General features: G+C 49.8%; 6 protein-coding genes across 6 annotated transcripts; 4 read left to right on the top strand and 2 right to left on the bottom strand.

The window, feature by feature from the left end:
- Positions 1–117: 117 nt before the first annotated feature.
- T310_6595 (Aromatic-amino-acid transaminase) lies at positions 118–2,213 on the top strand (the record flags this gene model as incomplete). Its single annotated transcript, XM_013470577.1, has 7 exons — positions 118–282; positions 385–421; positions 459–545; positions 707–874; positions 931–1,007; positions 1,057–1,881; positions 1,968–2,213. 7 exons carry the CDS (start codon positions 118–120, stop codon positions 2,211–2,213), a joined length of 1,605 nt encoding a protein of 534 aa, XP_013326031.1.
- Positions 2,214–3,898: 1,685 nt separating this feature from the next.
- T310_6594 (Serine/threonine protein kinase) lies at positions 3,899–8,570 on the top strand (the record flags this gene model as incomplete). The annotated part of the gene is made up of 8 exons (XM_013470576.1): positions 3,899–3,942; positions 4,002–4,310; positions 4,364–4,773; positions 4,893–6,021; positions 6,084–6,327; positions 6,393–6,507; positions 6,576–6,748; positions 6,801–8,570. The coding sequence occupies 8 exons, from the start codon at positions 3,899–3,901 to the stop codon at positions 8,568–8,570; spliced, it is 4,194 nt and encodes a 1,397-aa protein (XP_013326030.1).
- A 457-nt stretch (positions 8,571–9,027) lies between these two features.
- On the bottom strand, positions 9,028–10,151 carry T310_6593 (Endonuclease/exonuclease/phosphatase family protein; the record flags this gene model as incomplete). The annotated part of the gene is made up of 2 exons (XM_013470575.1): positions 9,028–9,500; positions 9,560–10,151. 2 exons carry the CDS (start codon positions 10,149–10,151, stop codon positions 9,028–9,030), a joined length of 1,065 nt encoding a protein of 354 aa, XP_013326029.1.
- A 1,933-nt stretch (positions 10,152–12,084) lies between these two features.
- T310_6592 (uncharacterized protein) lies at positions 12,085–12,612 on the top strand (the record flags this gene model as incomplete). The annotated part of the gene is made up of 2 exons (XM_013470574.1): positions 12,085–12,319; positions 12,395–12,612. The coding sequence occupies 2 exons, from the start codon at positions 12,085–12,087 to the stop codon at positions 12,610–12,612; spliced, it is 453 nt and encodes a 150-aa protein (XP_013326028.1).
- Positions 12,613–13,322: 710 nt separating this feature from the next.
- Positions 13,323–14,668, bottom strand: T310_6591 (uncharacterized protein; the record flags this gene model as incomplete). The annotated part of the gene is made up of 2 exons (XM_013470573.1): positions 13,323–14,420; positions 14,486–14,668. The coding sequence occupies 2 exons, from the start codon at positions 14,666–14,668 to the stop codon at positions 13,323–13,325; spliced, it is 1,281 nt and encodes a 426-aa protein (XP_013326027.1).
- Positions 14,669–16,698: 2,030 nt separating this feature from the next.
- On the top strand, positions 16,699–18,387 carry T310_6590 (Calcium/calmodulin-dependent protein kinase; the record flags this gene model as incomplete). Its single annotated transcript, XM_013470572.1, has 4 exons — positions 16,699–16,705; positions 17,183–17,361; positions 17,420–17,576; positions 17,641–18,387. Coding segments are annotated over 4 exons (1,090 nt in total), but the record flags the coding sequence as incomplete, so codon positions are not given.

Raw genomic sequence — 18,387 nt, 5'->3', positions numbered from 1 at the left:
TTTAGTTTTAACGCACTCCGGTTTATTTATAATCTTGGACCAGTTGCGGAGCGAGAGAGCAAGCATTGTCGTTTTATTGTACCGAGACAAGACGCCAGATACATTTATTTCCCCACGATGAGCCCCGGTCCGGTCGATATCGAAGTCAAGGGCGAGACGGATACGACCTCCGTCGTCGTTCCTGAGCCGCTCACCGTCGATGACGTGACGGCGTGGAGAGCGAAGGGGTCCGTTCCCACGGGCACGGCGGCCGCTTCCAACAGCGACATGTTCAAGAGCCCGGTACGACCTTCCTTTCCTCTCATTCTCAGATTCGAAATGGGCGACTTTATGCGCCGTATTGCTTGTTTACTTCCACTGACAATTAGTCACTTCTCTCTCTAGGCATGCTATACCAAGCCAAAGGCGAAGCGCTGGGATCGTGAGTCATAATGTTCCCCGTGCTGCATTAGTGGCAGTCCAGTCTTGCTGTCCATGCCAGCAAAGAAGTCCTGCTAATCCAATGGCTGATAGATATCATCTCCACCGAGGCAAAGTCCCGACAGGTAAGCTGTGACGTTCTCCCTCAACTCCGGAGCCGAAGCTAAAGGGCTCTAGCCGTCGACTCTCAAAGGAGCCGCCAAATATCTGAAGAATCCAGGTATATGACCAATCATATTCCAATCCCGTCTTCGATGTCGACGTGCAATTGCTCACCGTGCTTTAGGCTTGATTTCTCTGGGCGGTGGTCTTCCATCCAGTGAGAACTTCCCCTTTGAGGAGCTCTCCGTGAAAGTCCCTACTCCTCCGGGTTTCTCTGAAGCCGAGACACGGGCGTCCGGGACGGTTGTGAAAGCAGGGAAGCATGACATCCGGGAAGGAACCAGCGTATATGGTGAGGCTCTGTCCTCCACTGGTTAAAGAGAAAGCCTTGCTGACCTGTAATTCCAGATCTGGAGGTCGCTCTCAACTACGGACAATCCGTGGGAGCGGCTCCGCTGTTGCGTTTTGTAACAGAGCACACTGAGGTCAGTATGATGATTGGTTGATCATCGAGCAGATACTGAACCAGGACAGATCGTGCATCGACCTCCGTACTCTGATTGGCAATGTTGCCTGACCGTTGGAAGTACCGTCGCGTGGGACGCCGCTTTGCGAATCCTGTGTGAGAGAGGCGACTACATCCTTACCGAGGAATACTCCTTCTCGACCGCTCTTGAAACCGCCAGACCGCTGGGCATCAAAGCTGCCCCTGTCAAGATGGACGAGCAAGGCCTCCTTCCAGAGTCCCTGGACGAGGTCTTGACGAATTGGGACGAGAAGGCCCGTGGTGCTAGAAAGCCTCATCTCCTTTACACGATTCCATCCGGTCAGAACCCTACGGGAGCCACGCAGAGTGCCGAGCGGCGCAGGGAAGTCTACAAAGTCGCGCAGAAGCACGACCTGTTCATCGTCGAGGATGAGCCTTACTACTTCCTCCAGATGCAACCGTATACTCCCGCAGGTGCCGAATCCGTTCCACCCCCCGCCACCCGCGAAGAGTTCCTCAAGGTTCTGCTTCCGTCTTTTCTGAGCATCGATGTGGATGGGCGGGTGTTACGCCTTGAGTCTTTCTCGAAGGTGATTTCACCGGGCTCTCGGACAGGATGGATCGTGGCTTCCGAACAGATCGTGGAGCGATTCATCCACCACTTTGAATATTCCACTCAGAACCCGAGTGGCATCTCCCAAATCGTCCTGTACAAATTGCTGGATGAGCAGTGGGGACATGGTGGGTATCTGGACTGGCTCCTGCATCTGCGGCTGGAGTACACGCAACGCAGGGACGTCATCGTCCGGGCGTGTGAGGAATTCTTGCCCACGGAGATCGCCAGCTGGGTTCCGCCTTCTGCGGGCATGTTTGTAAGTTTTTCCCCAACTACCTTCTCAATCCGGAAGACAGGCCGCAGTCCATCATGCTGACATAGTATTTGTAGCACTGGATCCAGGTCGACTGGCGCAAACACCCTGGCTTCAAGCAGGGTTGGACGCACGACGCGATCGAGGAGTCGATCTTCAAAGCCGCGGTCGACAAGGGTGTCCTCGTGTCTAGCGGAAGCTGGTTCAAGGCCGATCGATCCCAGGAGGAAGAAAAGATGTTCTTCCGAACGACGTTTGCCGCCGCCCCGGGCGACAAGATTACCGAAGCGATCAAGAGGTTTGGTGAAGCGCTGCGGGCTGAGTTTGGCTTGTGAGTGAAAATAGAGAGGGGTATAAGTAGATACAAGTACAAATACAATAACATAGCGTTTGTATATAGACAGACAGCATTCTATATATACATGTACCACGCAATATATTGCATGATTTATTACTACATTATTAATATTGAAAGCAGAAGAACGAGTAGAGAAGTATCATAGCGTCCTGCTCGCTTCGACTTCTGCTATCCTTCATTACAGGGCGACAGAAACAAACAGCCCTTTCCTTCCAGTCTGCCAGGGAGCATGACAACGTTATCAGGCTCAGAAGTACGGAGTATATCCAAGAATATCAACCTTGTCCCTGGTCCGAGCCGATATTCTATCCCGCCAGTCTGATTGGCCGCTGTTCGGGGCGTGCCTTATTAGCTAAAGGTAACGTGACCGCGCCGGGGAAAGCCTAACCAGACATTTAGATTAAGTAGATGGCTGCCACACCATCAACCCCATCATCGATCGATCCGATCGATCGACCTGACGGAGAAGGGTCCGATTATTATCGCATTAATCTCAACTTTGTATCCAGCATTGTTTTCGTTTATTTTTCTTCTCCCTTTTTGTCAGAGATACCCTTGTGAGTCGTGGTTATTGTTTGACGGAGTTTCGGAGTTGGGTTGGTAAGTAGAGCTTCTCTGCATTCCATGTTAATTATTCCTTGTACTGTACTGTACATATCCAACAAGCCTTGCTTGAAAGTATTTCTTTTAGTTGTCAAATTTGTACCTTCTCAACCTCTCAATTGCTTTTTCTGTTTCCCTGGCTGCTTACCTGTAAACCCCCTGATGTGCCCCTTGATCTGTCGTTCACGTGACTTGTATCACAACTTCTTCAATACTGTGGTATGAGCATAGCTTTTCTCTGTTCAGAAATGCTGCCATTATAATTGAAGATGGAGCAATAAATTGTCCAGATTGAGATCTGGCTAACTGGTCAGCACTAATAGCAGTCCTTTTTGTCTGATAGTCTGCGCATATTCACATACCTTTTTCCCCTGTGGCCAGCAGTTTCCTTCTCTCTGCGTTGTATGAACGTTTTCCTTGACAGGTATGAGATGAGCTCATCTTGCAAGTTCATTCTTAAATATGATGCTATACCATGGGAATGCTTAAAGGACCTCTCCTATCATATTGACTAGTGACTCAAACTCACCAGTCTGCAGCAGATCACACAGATCATTCACGCGTTCTGTTCACAACATCACAGACCTCCAAACCAGCGCTCTTCATAGGCCAGCTCTATCCGGCGCTAATTTAGCGCGTCTGCACGTCACTGCCTGATTGACATCTTGGTCATCATCCAAGTCTCACTTGTGCACAACCTCTAGATATTGTCGTGTCGACGATTAGAGCCATAGTTCCGTGAAATCGTGGCGTTAAAAAGCCATAGTCGTATTTGCCCATCCCTAAAATCTTGTATTCGAAGTTTTGCCGGCCCGAATCTGCGGAAAAAGGGCGATATCGGTTCATCCTGAAGGAATCAAATCTATATCGACAACGCTCGAAACTGAGGTTCAATTGATCAGTTCGAAGTACTTCAGACAAGGTCTCGACCCTCCTGCTCGTCTGATAATTTCTTTCTGCGTAAGTTCTCCCCTCATTATCTTCTTGTCACTCCCTTTTCATCCTCCATCCCATCCTTTTCTCATCACCTTCCATCTTTCTTGACGTTCCATGTTCAACATGGTCCCTGACCCTCGTCATCATCGCCGCAGAGGCTTTTATGGGTTTGACCTGACCACTCGTGTTCTCGTGTGTTGATTTCCTGACGTCTGTGTGATTGTAGTGCTGAAAACAAGGCCGCTCTCAGTCGAGAGTTCTCGTCTGGCAGCAGCGGAGAATACCAGGACGGAGATCCTTCTGCAAATTCAGCTGAAGAGTCTGAAGGTTTCTCGTCTAGAGCTTCTGGTCCTGCCTCGACTGAACAACCTCTCCGTCGACGAAACCCGTCCACTTCAGGAGACTCGGGTTCAGGTTGTGATCGACCGGATCCCACAGAGCAACTTGCTCAAGCTTACAGGGATCTTATCGGCGATCCTTACCTCGAAGACGAGGGTGAGGAAAACTTCAGCTCAGAGGTAGCAGAGGCTGCCAGGTAAGTCATGTCTATCAGCAGTAACGATGGGATGTTCCTGACTCCGTCCTTAGTTCGAGGGTTGAAGAGCCTGCCGCGCCGCCCTCTCCTGACACCGAACCATTTCCAGAGTTTGAAGACGTCGATCCGGAAGAGTGGTATTCTAGTTTTTACCCGCCTGGACAGGGCTTCCGTATCGATTCGTCGCCCTGTCCTCCTGGAGTTCCTTGGTTACAACCTCAACAGGAGGCTACTCCAGCGCATAACCAGGCATCTCATCGCCAACCTTGCTTACTTCCCGCTCCAAATTTCGGGTCACCTCTTCCTATCAGAAATCATCGCCCTTTTTGCAGACTACAACCAAGTGAGACACGTCGACTCGCTCCGTCTCCAAAGTTCACTTACCCCGAGTCCCGTAGAGAACCGGAACAGCCTGTTGTCCGGTCTTCTGTAGCCTCTTCATCTCCTTCGGTCTCCGCGGCAGGTAAGCCTTGTCAGACTCCTTCAAGACCAGCACTTGACCCTGAGTCGCCGACTTTCTCTTCTCGCTCTGGGGAGCCTCGACCTCCGAGATCTTCAAAAAGATCACGCGATTATACCCAGCGTCCTATCTGTGGGACTTCCACCCCCTTGGACGTTCCCGCCAAGGAAGTGAATCAAAGAACAGGCTACCAGGCTCCGAACTCTGTGGAACTCCTCCTCAATCATCTGACCAAAGACGTCAACTTAGAGTTGGCTCATCTCCTGCCTCTCCGTACCCTGCATATCGGTTCGATACTCATCGACGCATTTACGATCCCCTCAATTTTTTCCCCTTTGATAGTAGTGGCAGTCACGTTGACTCGTCTGGTGACCGTTCTCCTGAGCTCTCTGGAAACGATAAAAGTCGAAAGAGTAGCTCGAAATCCGGTACATTCAGCCTCGCGCGTACGCTTCGAAAAGGCTCCTCTGACTCATCGAATACTGTTGTTCAATCCTCAGAGCCCAAGAGGAAAAACAAATTCAAGAGGACTGGTTCTTCCGGGTTGGCCTCGTCGATCAAGAAACTATTTCATCCCGGTTCCAGGAAGAGTAGCGACGACGAAACAATCGAGGACGCGGATGTCCTTGGTACTGCTGAAGTAAGTTCGTCAAACGCCTCCACCAAGAGCAACCATAAGCAAGACGACGATTTCCCAAGTTACCACCACCCTGTCTCTGGCTGTCAAGCTCATCGACAACCTGCGGAGCAACAAGCTACACATTGGGCTGACGCCTCCTCTAAAGCGTGTTTTCTAAAAGCTGAAGAAAAACGCGTCAAAACCTTCAAAAATCGTCGGTTCCAAGCACTGACTTTTCCAGAGAGTTATCCTAGAGGAGAGTTGCCTGAATTCCACTTTCCTCAGCAGGCTCAAACTGTCGACGTTCCAAGTTCAGAGACTGTTTCCGAAGGGCCGTCTGTGATAATTACCGAGCCAGAAGAGTCTCTGTCCACCCAGGTGTTTTTCCCAGGAGGCTTCTCAGTCTCTCAAAACAACCATCTTGCGAACATGGATCCGTCGCGGGCATCCCGTTTCTTGGACCCCTCGTCGGCTGTGGCGACGATCACGAGGCAAAAGGCCGAGGCTATCAGGCTGGCGAAGGAACAAGCGGCCGCTGTAAAGGAAATGTGTCGACGAGCCAAGACAGATGTCCCGCCATACGAGTTCGAAGAGCTGATTGGCAAAGGTGCATATGGACGTGTATACAAAGGGTGAGTATTTATCCTGCATTCGTATCCTCCTTGTCCAACATTACTAACGTCTCATATAACAGACGTCAGCTACCGTCCCGCAATCTTGTCGCGATCAAAGTGATGGAGATTGATTCTACTGACTACAAGACCGTCCGCGACATGAAAGATGAGTCGATCAAAGACTTCATTCACGAGATCAAAGTCATGAACCAGGCAAAGGAGGCGGGTGCTAAAAACATTAATATGCTTATCGAAGCGATTTCCATACACTCGCAGTTGTGGGTGGTCTGTGAATACTGCCCCGGTGGAAGCGTCAAGACTCTGGTAAGTGGGCTTTTTATTCCAGCCGCATAGAAACGATCAGCTGAGATCTGTCATCTTCCAATTAGATGCGAGCCACTGGTGATAAACTCGAGGAGAAGTTTATTATTCCAATCGCCAGAGAGCTGGCAGTGGGATTGAAAGCAATCCACGACGCTGGCATTATCCACCGGGACGTCAAAGGTAAGAAAATCATATATCACCCCAAGCTGACTACGCATGGATTGTTTACTGATAGACTTCACATTCAGCTGCCAACATCCTCATTCATGAGGAAGGGCGCCTACAGATCTGCGATTTCGGTGTGGCTGGTATCCTTCAATCTAAGCTTGATAAACGCTCAACTTGGATTGGAACTCCCCACTGGATGCCGCCAGAGATGTTTTCGAACCGCGGAGGAGAGGCTCACAAGTACGGCAGTGAGGTAAGAAGCCCCGAATGTTGTCTGCTCGCCTACAATCGCTAATGATGATCAGCTTGATGTGTGGGCCTATGGCTGCACCCTCTTTGAGTGCGCAACGGGCAATCCGCCCAATGCGGGATTGCGAGAGCGGATGCAGATCGGACGACAGCTCACTCGAGTCACGCCGAAGCTAGAGGGTGACGAATTCAGCCAAGGGCTGAAGGATCTGGTGTCATATTCTCTTAATTCCGACCCGGCGACGCGCCCGACGATGGGCAATATCCTGGAGCATCCGTATATCGCGAATTCAGAAGAGGCGTATCCTACGTCGTCGCTGAGTGAGCTGGTACGGATCTACTACCAATGGACTCAACGGGGTGGTCAGCGAATCTCCCTGTTCAACCCAGGAGGAGCCGCGGCTGCGGAGATTCCAGGTGACAATCCAGATCTGGATGAGGATTGGAATTTCAGCACTACGGACGGGTTCGAACGCCGGTTCTCGATCATCGATCTTGACCAGGTGTCCGCTACCCTAGCCGAATTGGAAGGAGGGCAAACTCCAAGTACCGCCCAGCCCGAGCACAAGCCCCCGGAGGAAACTCGGAGTATAGAGATGACGCCCTTGGAGAAGGCCAATTTCGACGAACGTGTCAAGAGAGGAGCCGCCGCTATGGAAGGACTTTTCGATGAGGACAAGCCGACGTACAAGTACGAGACGAAAAATGACTTCGTGCCCATCGAGCAGAAGCCGGGATATTCGGATCTTCCGCTGCGAACTGTCACGGACAGGTCATCTGTCGCGTCGACATTTATTGACATCAACCTGGGCTCTTTTGACTCGTCGCATTATGCTGCTGGTTCAGCGTCGAACACACCGTTCCAGCTAGCTGACGCCGATACCATCCGCGCGAATCGCTCCAGTCTGCGATCGAACCGCAATTCAAGCGAAGAGCGCTCACGGCCACGCAGTGAGTCTGAAGACTCGTTCTATCAGCCGCCCAGCGGGCCCCGTCCTCCTACGATGGATTGGAAGTTTCCTACGATGATGCAGCCGTCAGAGGATGACGAAGAGCCTAAAGGAACAGAAACGTACGGCCAAACTGAGAGGCGGGCAACTAGAGACTGGAAATTCCCGGTCATGACACCGGACGCGGATGACTCGCAAGATACGACCACTGACGACGCCATTTCTGAGACCATCCGACCATCCCACACTCAACCGCCGACCACGAGCTTTTCTCATGGAGGCAACAAGTCCATCGACAGTGCTGGGGAATCGCGTCCTTCTACGGCTACATCTACGGTTTCTACCACATCTGAGTACGATCCGTTCCGATTTGACAGGCCTCCAACACCGCCTACACGATCGTCCTCGTTGCATAGAACTGTCTATGACACCGCCGCACCGAATCTGGCGGAGTCTAGATATTCCGACGAGTCGTCTGTTCTGGAGGGACCAGGCCCGGATCATGAAGAGCCGCAACCTGCATGGCAAGAGAAGGATCCTGCTGTCTCCTACAGTCAGCCATTCCCGCCAGTTATTTCGAAGCCAGAAGAGAGCGCCTCGACTTCACCCGTCACAACCGCTCCGTCCATTACATCGTCGACCACGGTCGTAGAATCCCGCGAGTCGACGTCGACGTCGACGACTGTCAACAAAACCAACGGTCCCGCATTCATATTCCCCGACGTCCAGCCTCCCAGCGCAGAGAGCCTGATGGCGGGAGCGGACGATTCCGTCGTGGCGGCAGAACTGGACCGGCTGCTGAGGGATTTTAACGATGCGTTGAACGTGACTGCCGAAGCGGTGAAAGCGACGAATGTGATGCCGCGGGCTCGATAAGAAATGGCACGCTTGACGTGTGATTTATTGACATATGATCGATCTGTTTAGTCGAGGACGGCGTTACGAAATCATACATCAATCAGTCAAACTGACCGTCAGGATGCTCTACTACTGTCGGGATGTTGTCACGAGTTTTATTTCTATTAAGTCATATGATAGGGGGGGATGGTGCGGATTTGCTTTGTCTTCATTTTATTTTCATTTTTTATGTTGAGTAAGTCGCATGCAGTGATTCTTTCTTTAGTCTGGGCGTGGAAAAGTTAGTTAGTCTGTTTCTTTTCTTTTTCGGTCAGGAATGATCAATGGATTAATCAATTCGGGAATGAATGAGTAGAGCGTAGTTAACTAGTTATTGCAGGTTGTTTCGAGAAAAATGATTTAAAAAAAATGGTACCTCTGGCATGTATGAATAAGTCAATCAATCATTTCAACTTGTTTGCCATCTTTCATGAATTCACGTTACAGTAAAATCAGCCATCAAACCCAAATGATCCGTAACCCAAACTTCCTCGCCGCGAGCTTTGACCTTGACTCCCTCCCCAATCCTCTCCAGACCGGTCACTCGCAGCCCTCCACAGAACAGGACCTTGTCCATCCTGCTGCAGCCGAACCGCCGGCGCAACTCCTCGGGTACCTGCTGGCCCCAGGTGTAGGCCTCGTCGGTATCGTCCCTGCCGCCGAGGACGAGGAAGGCGTCCTGCAGACCGCATTCGATGGGCGCGGTGCGGTCTTCGGGCGCGAAGGCGTTGAGATCGCCGGCGAGGGCGGCTGCGTGAGGCGGGGGAAGGCCATTGACGGATCCAGAGCCGTGCATGAATGTCGATGCTAGTTTCATCTGTTTCGGTCGAAGAGGAGGGTTGGAGACGAGGCTTTCGAGATGGGTGTTGCAGAGACGCAGAAGAAGCGGTTCTACTCCAGCACCGCTAGCTATACTCGACGTTAGTTGTCTTTAACCAGACTGACTAACTGACTTGCTATATGCATACCTGTACCCCGAGTATCCGCTCCCACCAAAACATCCACAAACAGCCCATCACGCTGCATCCTCGTGTCGCAGTAGTGCACCCGGAACACGCGCTGCACGACAAGCCGCTTGTCAACCAACGTGGTCGTGCCATAGTACGGGCTCTCCCAGAATTCGGGCGTCAGATCAGTGACGTGGAAATGCTCTCGCACCCAACCCGCCTGTTTGATCTGCTGGAGATCGGACGGCAGCATTTCCTGCAGGAAGATCACGACGGGAGTGTCCGCCGTAGTAGTAGTAGAAGTAGTCTGTCTGTAGAGCTTCTCCAGATGCGTGAGAGCGCCGGCCATACGCTCCTCGGCGTGTGGAACCTGCGCATCGATATTCCATGTGATGAGCCGGAATTTGGATGGCAGTGACGATGCTGATGCTGCGCCTGCTGTGTCGTTGTCATGTACCTGCTGTACCTGTTGTACTTGTACTGGAACAGGCACCCATCTTCTCCCATTCTTCTCGAACCGATAGAAGGGCTGCGCAAAGGGCTCGTTTAGAACCCATGATCGGCTGTGTTTTGATTCGAGGGATGATAGCGATGCTGGGATGCTGCGAGACATGGCTGCTGCATGTACTGCATGTATTGCATGTACGATGTGCGAGGAATCTTGTTATTTTGTTGTCTTGTTTTGTTTGAGAATCCTCTCTCATCTGCAGTTGCAGTTGCAGTTGCATGCAGCCTGATAAGCAGATGACTATGACTCGACGAGGGTCCCCGCATCAGGGCCAATCCCGTTAATTAAATACATTCACCGTTTTCTTTCGAGAGAAATAATAAATATTAAAAAAAAAGAAACCAGGAGAGAGAAAAAAAAGCACAACAAACCAAAAGAAAAAAGAAAAGAAAAAAGAAAGGTCAGAGAAGGATCCATACATGCTCCCTACTCCGTAGGCATGTACTGTACATACAGTACAGTAGACATATCCGTCCACTTATTTAATTCATTGCTCAGAACATTTTCAGCACTGCTATTATTATCAAAAACAAAGAAAAAAAACACCTAGATCTAATTTTATCTTATCGTTCATTCAGTCGACCAATACTGTAGAGCTGATGCTGACATACTAATTAAATCTAGGGTTTTATTTTGTTCCATCGTGTTGAAGAAGCTGAAGAAGATATTAAAATACATTCCTAGGGCGTAAAGGGCCCTAAGTCCTTGCGGAACGCTTAGTAATGACTTCCAGCCAGTCAGTACAGAGTATAGGCTCCTCTATAGGCTTCATATAGGCTTCATATAGGCCCCGTGTAGGCTTCGTATGGGCTACCCTATAGGGTTCATGTTGGCTCCCCTATATACACAGTACAGGCTCCCCTACAGGCTCTATATGGGCTCTGTATGGGTTCTTCTATAGGCTGTATATAGGCTTAGTACGGGCTCCCATACAGGCTCTATATTTGCTCTGTATGGGCTTTATATAGGCTCCTATAGGCTCCTTTATAGGTTCTGTATGGGCTCTCTTATAGGGTCTATATAAACTCCCCATAAGCTCTATAAGAGCTCTATGGAGGCTTCATATGGGCTCCCTTATAATTTTCTATAACCCTCCCTATAGGCTCATAGGTAGGCTTGTAGGTTAGGCTCCCCTGTAGGAGGTAAGGAAGGAGGAGGTGGTGTAAGCAAAATCATGTGATTTAGCTTTATATGGACCAATCAGATGATAGAACACTACGAACCAATCATATCAAATTAAGTCTCGATCATGTGATGAATTTTTACCAATCAGATCGAAGGAAGGGAAAGGGGGGGTTCCCGCGCAGACCGTTATATATTGCTTCGCGCTACGCGCTCCGCAAATTATTATCATTAGCAGCAGGAGTATAGTATTGCTGATCATGCCCCTCTTTTTTTTTTAACAATTTCCACCTTTCTCTCTTTAACAGAAAAAAAAAATAAATAAATAATATTTCCAATAAAGATGAAGGGATGGAGCTTTTGTTTGGGTTTGTGTCACATTTTCTCGGATAGGAACGATTATCCGAAGGGAAGACGTCATCGTCTCCATTCAACCAACTCCCGTCATCATTATTATCGTTATCGTTATCACTATCACTATCAATCAGTCTCGATAATCAGCCTTGACAGATGGATTGATGGTTAATTAACCTGCTTGTTTTTTTTGGTCTTATCCTCGTTTATATAGCTGAGAACTTTTTTGTCTCATTCATACCATCGAAGTGAGATATCTACATGCTTAAATAGATATCTGGTATAGTGTCAACGGCTGGATGGCTTGCTGGCTGGCTATAGAAGGGATATATTAAGCTTTATTCTAGGCACCATCTACCGTGCCTATAGTTACCTATTTTTTTTTATCAGTCAGCCTCCTTATATACGACTTCGAGCGAGCCTGGAGAAACGCCTTTATCCTCTCTCTATCTTCAGCATCCCTCTCTATTCAATTCTCTGCAAGCTTGATATATTCTCTTTTCCCAGGTAAAGAAAAGAAAGAAAGAGAGAAAGAGAAGACAGCAGACAGCAAGTTTGCAAAATGTGGGAAATCATCGCCGGCACCGCAGCAGGCGTCCTCGGCGTGCTCATCATGTGGGTTGGCAGCGGATATCTGGACCTGAACCTGGACTTGCATCCATACGAGCGACGCCTGCACGGAGAGAGAGTAGCAGCAGTCGCAGAAGGAGAAGGCGATGTTGCTGCTACTCTTGCGGACGAGGACAAGGATAGTAGGATTGGGACGGGTGAGATGAAGGTGTCGTATGCGGTGAAAGGTATGTATATGCATACAGATGACAATGTCGTGTGTTACATACACATTTGTTTTTGCTGATTATGCATTTATGTAGATAATGTATCCGAGACCACAGTCGAGAAAGTCGACAGGGACAAGGACATAACCCTTGTCCAGCACGATGTGGGCTCTCGCTCTCGCTCTCGATCTCGCTCTCGCCAGATTTCTGGTGATGGTGCTGGTGCTGGTACTGCTGGCGGTGGTGCTGGTGGAGGAGGAGGAGGATTCTTTGGCAAGAAGAGGGAATTTATTAATATGTCGGTTATACCATGAACTTGGCTTTTTTTTTGAAAGGAGGATTGGATAGAATCTGCCTGTTTGGCTGTGGCTGTGATTTGACCTGGTAATATTTTTCATTTTTCACTTAGCAGTCAGTTTCTTCTGTCTTGGTATTGCGTAGGATAATTTATGAAATATGGTTGCAATGATTGATTCTACAGAATATCTGGTCGATCTGCGGCCTTTATTCCCCTGAATAAATAGATATTTCTGTTCTGGCTAATGAAGTAATGCAATCAATACAGATGTGATGCTATCACGCCTGTTTATGAGGTGAAATATTAAGCTTCAACAATATGTTGCGGTGTAACTTCACTGCTTTTCTGTCAATGGAGTTGAGACTCTGGCTTGCTGAACGGTGCTGATTAATAGATATTAAACATTAATTGCCTAACTGCGTTAACCACAGAAAATCCCTTGAAGCTGCAGCAGAGACTAATCAGAAACATGAGTGTACAGTACAGTGCGTTACATTTTCCTTGAGAAGAAAATTATGAAAGTCCAAAAGAACAGGATGAGGTCGATTTTGTCATGAATTGAAAGGTTGAACACCAAGGGGAGGACAATGCAGCACTAAAGTAAACGACGTAATCGTTCATCTCTCCATGAAGTTTTGAATACCGAACAAAAACGGAAGAATCGTTGGCAATACCAAAGGAGGCTATCTCAGCGCTAGTAGGACCAGGACCGTTCGTATGCAGTTTCTAGTCAAAATCATCCAGAACTTGAGAGCAAAACCTCTCGTAGTACTCTCTCCCCTTCCATCCGCGACGCGGGTTTTTCAGCCCCACCGTCTTCCAACATTCTGACCGCAGACGTGAGATGCGCTGTTCCTTGGTTTCGTCGAGCAGGGCGCCCGGAATCGCAAAGGAGAAAGAATTGACACACGGCAGGTCTGAACGCAGACGAGAGCAGTTATCATCTTGGTCCTTTTGTCGTGTTTCAACCGGTCGAAAGCTCCAGAATGACCTCGTGCGGGGACATCGGCTCGTTCGATGGATGTGTTGCAGCTCCGTCACGTTCGCGATGAGGGCGGATACTGTTGCGATATTGGAACGGAGTTGTGCGCCAAAGCTCAGGATCAAGTTGTTGTATCGACGGATTGCTTTGACACGTCGAGGTGTGAAGGTCATATCGCCGCGGTTCGTCGTTCCTTTATTCGATGTCGACTTGCGCGTGCTTTTCAATTGGGGCTCTTCTCTTTCCAATTGGAAGCTGGACTCGTCACACGAGTTCCAAGACGCGATTATCTTCAGTGGAAGAGAGAAAGGTTGGGCTCGGGTTTTGACTCGTGGAGCAGGTGACCCAGTGGACTTTACAGCCTCCTTAGCTGGTGGAACAGCATCTTGGTTTTGACTGACTTTGCGGATTCGCAATGGTGATGGCATGAGCTTTTTCAGACTGAGACTCCGTTTGGGGAGCTCAAAGGAACAACTTGCAGCTTCTTCATCGAGCGTCTCAAGGGAGATGAAGGGATCGTCCTCTGCCAGAAACGGAGATTCCATCGACAAGTCGATCATGCGGGAAACAGAGCCAACGACATCCTCGGTCGTAAAGGCGCCCTCCGTGTCTTCAGACGAAGCAGGAGAGGTCCACGCGTCTGAAGACCCGGATGCAGACTCCGGACTGCCCTCTGGGACCGGTATGAGAGGGGGAAGCGACACGTTGCACGCCATGAGATGGTCCAATGACAGCTGGAGAAGTGGAAGCTTGCTGCTGGCATAATGGTGAGCTGCTCGGCCCAGCATTTCGTACGAGATGGCGAGGTAGAATTGGAGATAGGTCTTGTAGACGGGATGAATCTGCAACATTGCACCTCAGCTTTTAGAATCAGTTATTACTATGGTCTGATAAGTGAATCACGAACTGGTCTCGTTGCTGTATCCAGCAGCCTGCTGGCACGGGCTGCACACTGCTTGTATTTCCGTCGAAGATACTGTAGCTTAATTCCATGCAGAGCCACCTTCCATTCATGTGATGTCCTTGGAGAAAGAGTTTCACTGTCTGGTGCTAATTTTGGTAAGACGTTAATCGGCGTAATTGGAGCCATCGTTCTGAGAAGACGCTTTAGGGATGCTGTCCAGAAGATCTGGAATCCAGCCAGCAGCTCAACGTGAGCATGCTGCAGAATCAAATCGAAAGGCTATATGCCATGGCAGCTGTGGCATTGATTAGGAGTATGGAGGAGGTATAATGGTAGGACTGCATTAGACTTCATAGATTCAGGAGGGTGTTGCTGACGCGAGGCTCATTGGGACGTGTTCGAGACGTGCCTCAACAACACTCAAAACAAAGAATACCCCGAAAGGGCTAGTCATTGATGACAGATGGCGGCTTTTTGATTGCTTTATCTAATTTCACGAGCATTACTGGGCCTCATTGATCGTTTCGCCCAAGTCCATCCAAAACTTCTGGCTTATACGCGAGCTTTGGGCATGTTTATCAAACCCTGGCCAGCACAGAGCCGTGTCGATTCAGAGAACTTTGCTTCCCATCCGCTCCTTAGACTTCTCAAGCTCGAGCACGTGCTTCGCTCTCTTGTGATGCCAATATTTCCGATCAAATCCCTTCTCTCCCACTTTCGAATTCGAAGAATTTTTCATGCTTCAGTCGTCGAATTCCAGCCGTCTTTCGCCGGACATAAACCTCCTCGTGTCTACTTTGTGCTTTAAATTGCTTTTAGGACCTCTATTGCCTCCTTCTCCGCGTATCCAGCTAGAGATTGCTTCATTAACATCATCACTTGGGATTATATAACAAGAGGATATAGTCACATACCCATCTCTAGTCTGGGATGGCACGCCACATCTGACTGCAAAATCGTATACTTAAAGGAACTACATACAGAGCTTTCAGGAGCAGAAGATCAAGACTACTAGGTATATGCTGGGAGGATATGATTGGGGGATCCTACTGGGTGTGGCGCAGGCGCGTGGCTATGCGGATATCGTGTACCTGCTTTGCTACATAAATGGAAGAAATTCAACATGCAATAGTAAAGCTTAAAGCTTAATTCAATGGGCTTTCTAACACTATTTTTCTTTTAAAAAAATTGTCAAGTTGCAATATACGCACAAACAGATTCTTCGCGTTCTCATTAGCATCTTTGCACTGGCATGTGGAATCAACTGTCGTCACTTGGCAAAGACTGAAGGTACAGTACACTTAATGATTTCACATAAGAACAGGAAAGATACTCCGTAGAAGATCAGAAAGATAGCTTCTCTCACCTCCAGTTTCCGTCAAATCGATCTCACTGAAGCGAACAGTTCTCCAAGTCACCAACGATGGAATCATCGACTCCTCATTTCGGCTTCTGGCCAATTTTCTGACCATTGATCTTCTCTGACCATTGTCTTTAGTACTGTTAACTAGGCGTTCTAGATTTTAGCCACAGAGATCGTCTTCATCGTCACTCTCCCGAAAAGGAAAGTGTAACGTGACAGATACCGGACAGTCGCACGGACTGGCTATTTTGGTGCCGGTTTCCGTATCTTATCAACAGCAGATGTACTCTGTACATGTAGTCTGTACTATTATCAGACTGGACTCGTGCTTTATTTTGATTTCACCTATCTCATACGGTCACACAATCCTATTATTCAGGAGGACAGACGATCATCTGCGCTCTGCAAATCAACACGTCTGGCCTTCGCCAACCTGCGGCCGGCCCGGCGCTAGCTCTGCGGATTGGCTAGTCTCGTGCCAGCCAGGGGCCAGGCTCAGCCCCTCCTGGCAGACTCCCCCGCTGCTCAGCCACACGCTCCCGCGGTTCGACGTCTCGACTACGTCGTCCCTAATATTGCATGGGCCAGCTCGTGCCCCCGGTCGGGCTGAATTTCTGCTCAAAACACTCGTCTGTCGACATATTTCATATTTCTCCTCTCTCCCTCCGGCTCCAACTGCGGTCTCTCTCTGTCTCGCTGTCGTCCTGATTGTCCTGCCCTGTCCTCACCCGACCCCCGCCGCGCACGTGGGGTACGCTTAGCTGATCCGCCAAGCAGGCCTCGCTTCAGCTTATCGTCTGCCATTTGATTGGAACCCCGCGGCCACCGCTTGACTTCTTTGTGCGAAGCAACCATGAGTTGTAAGTCAATCGAGTTCTGCTATGCTTTGTCTGTGCGCTTCTTGCCTTGGACGAGTCAATTGACCGCGACAATTGGCGGATCCTCCCATGTGGTGTGCTCGGCTTCGAGAGGCTCTGCTGCATCGCTGGGCCACGCAGCCGCAGCTCCGGTCTTTGCTTGAGCTGCTGGTGCTGGCCTTTGTGGTCTTTGTGAGCGTCTTCAAGATCCTCGAGTTTACCTGGTATCATGGTCTGAGCATTTCTGTGATGGATTCTCGGTTTCTGTTGTTCTGCTGGTTGCATACCTGTCTGGAGGACATGGACTGACGACCCGTCTCTCTACAGTCACACATATGTTCAACAGGCTGCAAGGCCAGCCGGAAAGTTATGAGAAGAAGTACTGCCTCCTCTTCCTTTCCTTCCACCGTCGACTGGCGCAATTGTGACGCGAGCTCATCGTTTTTGGTAGATCTCAGTATCGACTCGGACGGACCCTAGGTGCGGGCACTTATGGAATCGTTCGCGAAGCCGACTCCGCCAAGGGCAAAGTCGCCGTCAAGATCATCTTGAAGAAGAATGTCCGAGGCAATGAGCAGATGGTCTATGACGAACTCGAGATGTTGCAGAAGCTGAACCACCCCAACATCGTCAAGTTCATTGACTGGTTTGAGTCGAGGGTGCGGCAGACTGGTCCCCACCCTCACTTAAGGTCTGCTGTTAACGATGTTCTTGTAGGACAAATATTACATTGTCACCCAGCTGGCCACCGGTGGAGAGCTCTTTGACCGGATCTGCGAGTACGGCAAATTCACGGAGAAGGATGCCTCTCAGACGATTCGGCAAGTGCTCGGTGCCGTCCACTACCTCCATGAACGGAACATTGTCCACCGAGGTTTGTTCGCCCGATCCTGAATGTCGTTGTCACCAACTCTCCTTCTAACACTCACATAATGCAGACCTCAAGCCCGAGAATCTTCTTTACCTGACCTCGGAACCCAATTCCCCCCTAGTCTTGGCCGACTTTGGTATCGCGAAGATGCTGGAAAGTCCCTCCGACGTGCTCACCTCTATGGCGGGCTCTTTTGGCTACGCCGCGCCTGAGGTCATGCTCAAGAAAGGCCATGGCAAGGCGGTCGACATGTGGTCCATGGGCGTTATCACCTATACCCTGCTCTGTGGTTATTCGCCCTTCCGATCGGAAAATCTCCCGGACCTGATCGAAGAGTGCCAGCAGGGACGAATTGTCTTTCACGAGCGCTATTGGCGGGATGTGTCCAAGGACGCGAAGGACTTTATCCTGACCCTTCTGGAGCCCGACCCAGCCAAGCGCGCTACCTCGGAGGAGGCTCTCAAACATCCGTGGCTGAAGGGAGAATCGGCCACTGACCACAACCTGCTACCTGAAATCAGGGCCTACATGGCGAAAGCCAGGCTGCGCCGTGGTATCGAGATCATCAAGCTGAAAAATCGTATCGAGGCACTCAAAATGCAGGAGGATGAAGAGGAGGATATTCCCAGCACAGCGGACATTAAGGCAGAAGATGCTGCAGCGAAAGCCGCTCCCGAGTCGGGTACCACCCCATTCCCCTCTGTGCCAGGGGCGAACACCGATGCCAGCGCATCGTCCGATGCGCCGTCAGGCGGTACGAAGAAGCGGAGCTTGAGCAAGGCGGCACGTAGTGCCATCTTCCGCGAAGTGGTCC

The sequence above is a fragment of the Rasamsonia emersonii genome, assembly GCF_000968595.1.
Source record: "Rasamsonia emersonii CBS 393.64 chromosome Unknown ctg1118621760427, whole genome shotgun sequence".
Classification (NCBI taxonomy): domain Eukaryota; kingdom Fungi; phylum Ascomycota; class Eurotiomycetes; order Eurotiales; family Trichocomaceae; genus Rasamsonia; species Rasamsonia emersonii.
This window is presented reverse-complemented; position numbering and strand designations above follow the sequence as displayed.